Raw genomic sequence first — 1,204 nt, forward strand, 5'->3', positions numbered from 1 at the left:
AATTTTCCGATAATTTATGTAATATTGTTTGTTGTTTTACATTGAAAATGACCCGATCGATGTCGAAAAGTTTGTATGTACGAATTTTAAATTATTAAATATTTTACATTATAATTGGCTCGTAGCCCTTCTTTTATTTAATGAATTGTCATTACGTTAAGACGAAGTAGCGTCTGTTCCGAATCGCAAGACGAATATCGCGTGACATATAAAATTTCTCTAGAACAATTGTTGAGTATTGTTTGTCTAATTAGTTTCGGAATTACCTTTTTGCTTGCGCAAGTTACACTTTCCACAGCGTCGTACATATTCAATCGGATACGAAAATATCCAATTTCAGATTCGCAAGAACCGGTTACAAATAATACACGAAAAAAATCAACATTAATGCAACGACTTACGTCTTACACAGATCGAAAGAAAAAAAAAGAGAGAAAGCCATAACAAAGAACCTCTTCAAATAACATTATTTGCATTTCGATACAAAAACCGATTTGAAGCGTTAACTCACGTTGTGATTAATCTTCGTCGTATTATCCCAAGTTGCTTTTCCGGGTTTACGTACATGCAAGTAATGATAATCACCTGGCAGAATGCAAGTGGTTACGATAGGTGCACGGAATGTCGATGGTGTCAAATACATGATCTTCTCTTTCTTTTTTGATATTCGCTCGGGAACTTGCATGTCCCACTCGATCACTTTCCATAAAATTTGAGCGAGCTTCCAATGCACAGCGAGGGATGGTAAGAAATAAAAATGTATTACGAGTTTGATAACAAAAAGATAACTAGTTTAGTTTGAAAAAGATGAGTTTGATTGAAAAAGATACTATACATCTCCTTAAAAAAAAAAGAATCTCTTTTCTACTAACTCTCTCTCCAACTTCCATGCTATTGTAATATTTGTGCTGCCAGACGTCAGCATAAAATTTTCGGGAATATTTCGTTACGGTACCAGCGGCAAAAATAAACGGATCGTTGGTGCGATATTCTGGGTCTATTACTAATGAACCATCGAAAATGAGACCAGCTCGACAAAACACTGAAACGGTATAAATTATGTGAGAGATTAAATTTTCGATATCCATTAAATGCACGTAATTGAAAATGAATTAGAAATTAATAGAATAATGTATTCTCGCGTGTCCTTTACCTAAAAACGCGTTTAAATCGATCGTTTTCTTGTAGAAGTTGAAAAGAGCGT

At 34.3% G+C, this 1,204-nt stretch overlaps 2 protein-coding genes across 3 annotated transcripts in view; both read right to left on the reverse strand.

Moving 5' to 3' along the window:
- The window catches only part of LOC108727147 (homeodomain-only protein), a 17,851-nt gene that overhangs the window by 6,791 nt on the left and 9,856 nt on the right, over positions 1–1,204 (reverse strand). The window lies entirely within an intron of this gene.
- LOC108727123 (cilia- and flagella-associated protein 61) overlaps positions 1–1,204 on the reverse strand; it is a 9,223-nt gene that overhangs the window by 2,377 nt on the left and 5,642 nt on the right. The window contains exons 14-16 of the mRNA XM_018455066.1: positions 873–1,066; positions 508–721; positions 156–403 (exon numbers count right to left, since the gene is read on the reverse strand). Coding sequence (XP_018310568.1) covers positions 156–403; positions 508–721; positions 873–1,066 — 656 coding nt within the window. The remainder of the gene's footprint in view (positions 1–155; positions 404–507; positions 722–872; positions 1,067–1,204) is intronic.

The sequence above is a fragment of the Mycetomoellerius zeteki genome, unplaced genomic scaffold (genome assembly GCF_001594055.1).
Source record: "Mycetomoellerius zeteki isolate Tzet28-1 unplaced genomic scaffold, Tzet1.0 scaffold470, whole genome shotgun sequence".
Lineage (NCBI taxonomy): Eukaryota > Metazoa > Arthropoda > Insecta > Hymenoptera > Formicidae > Mycetomoellerius > Mycetomoellerius zeteki.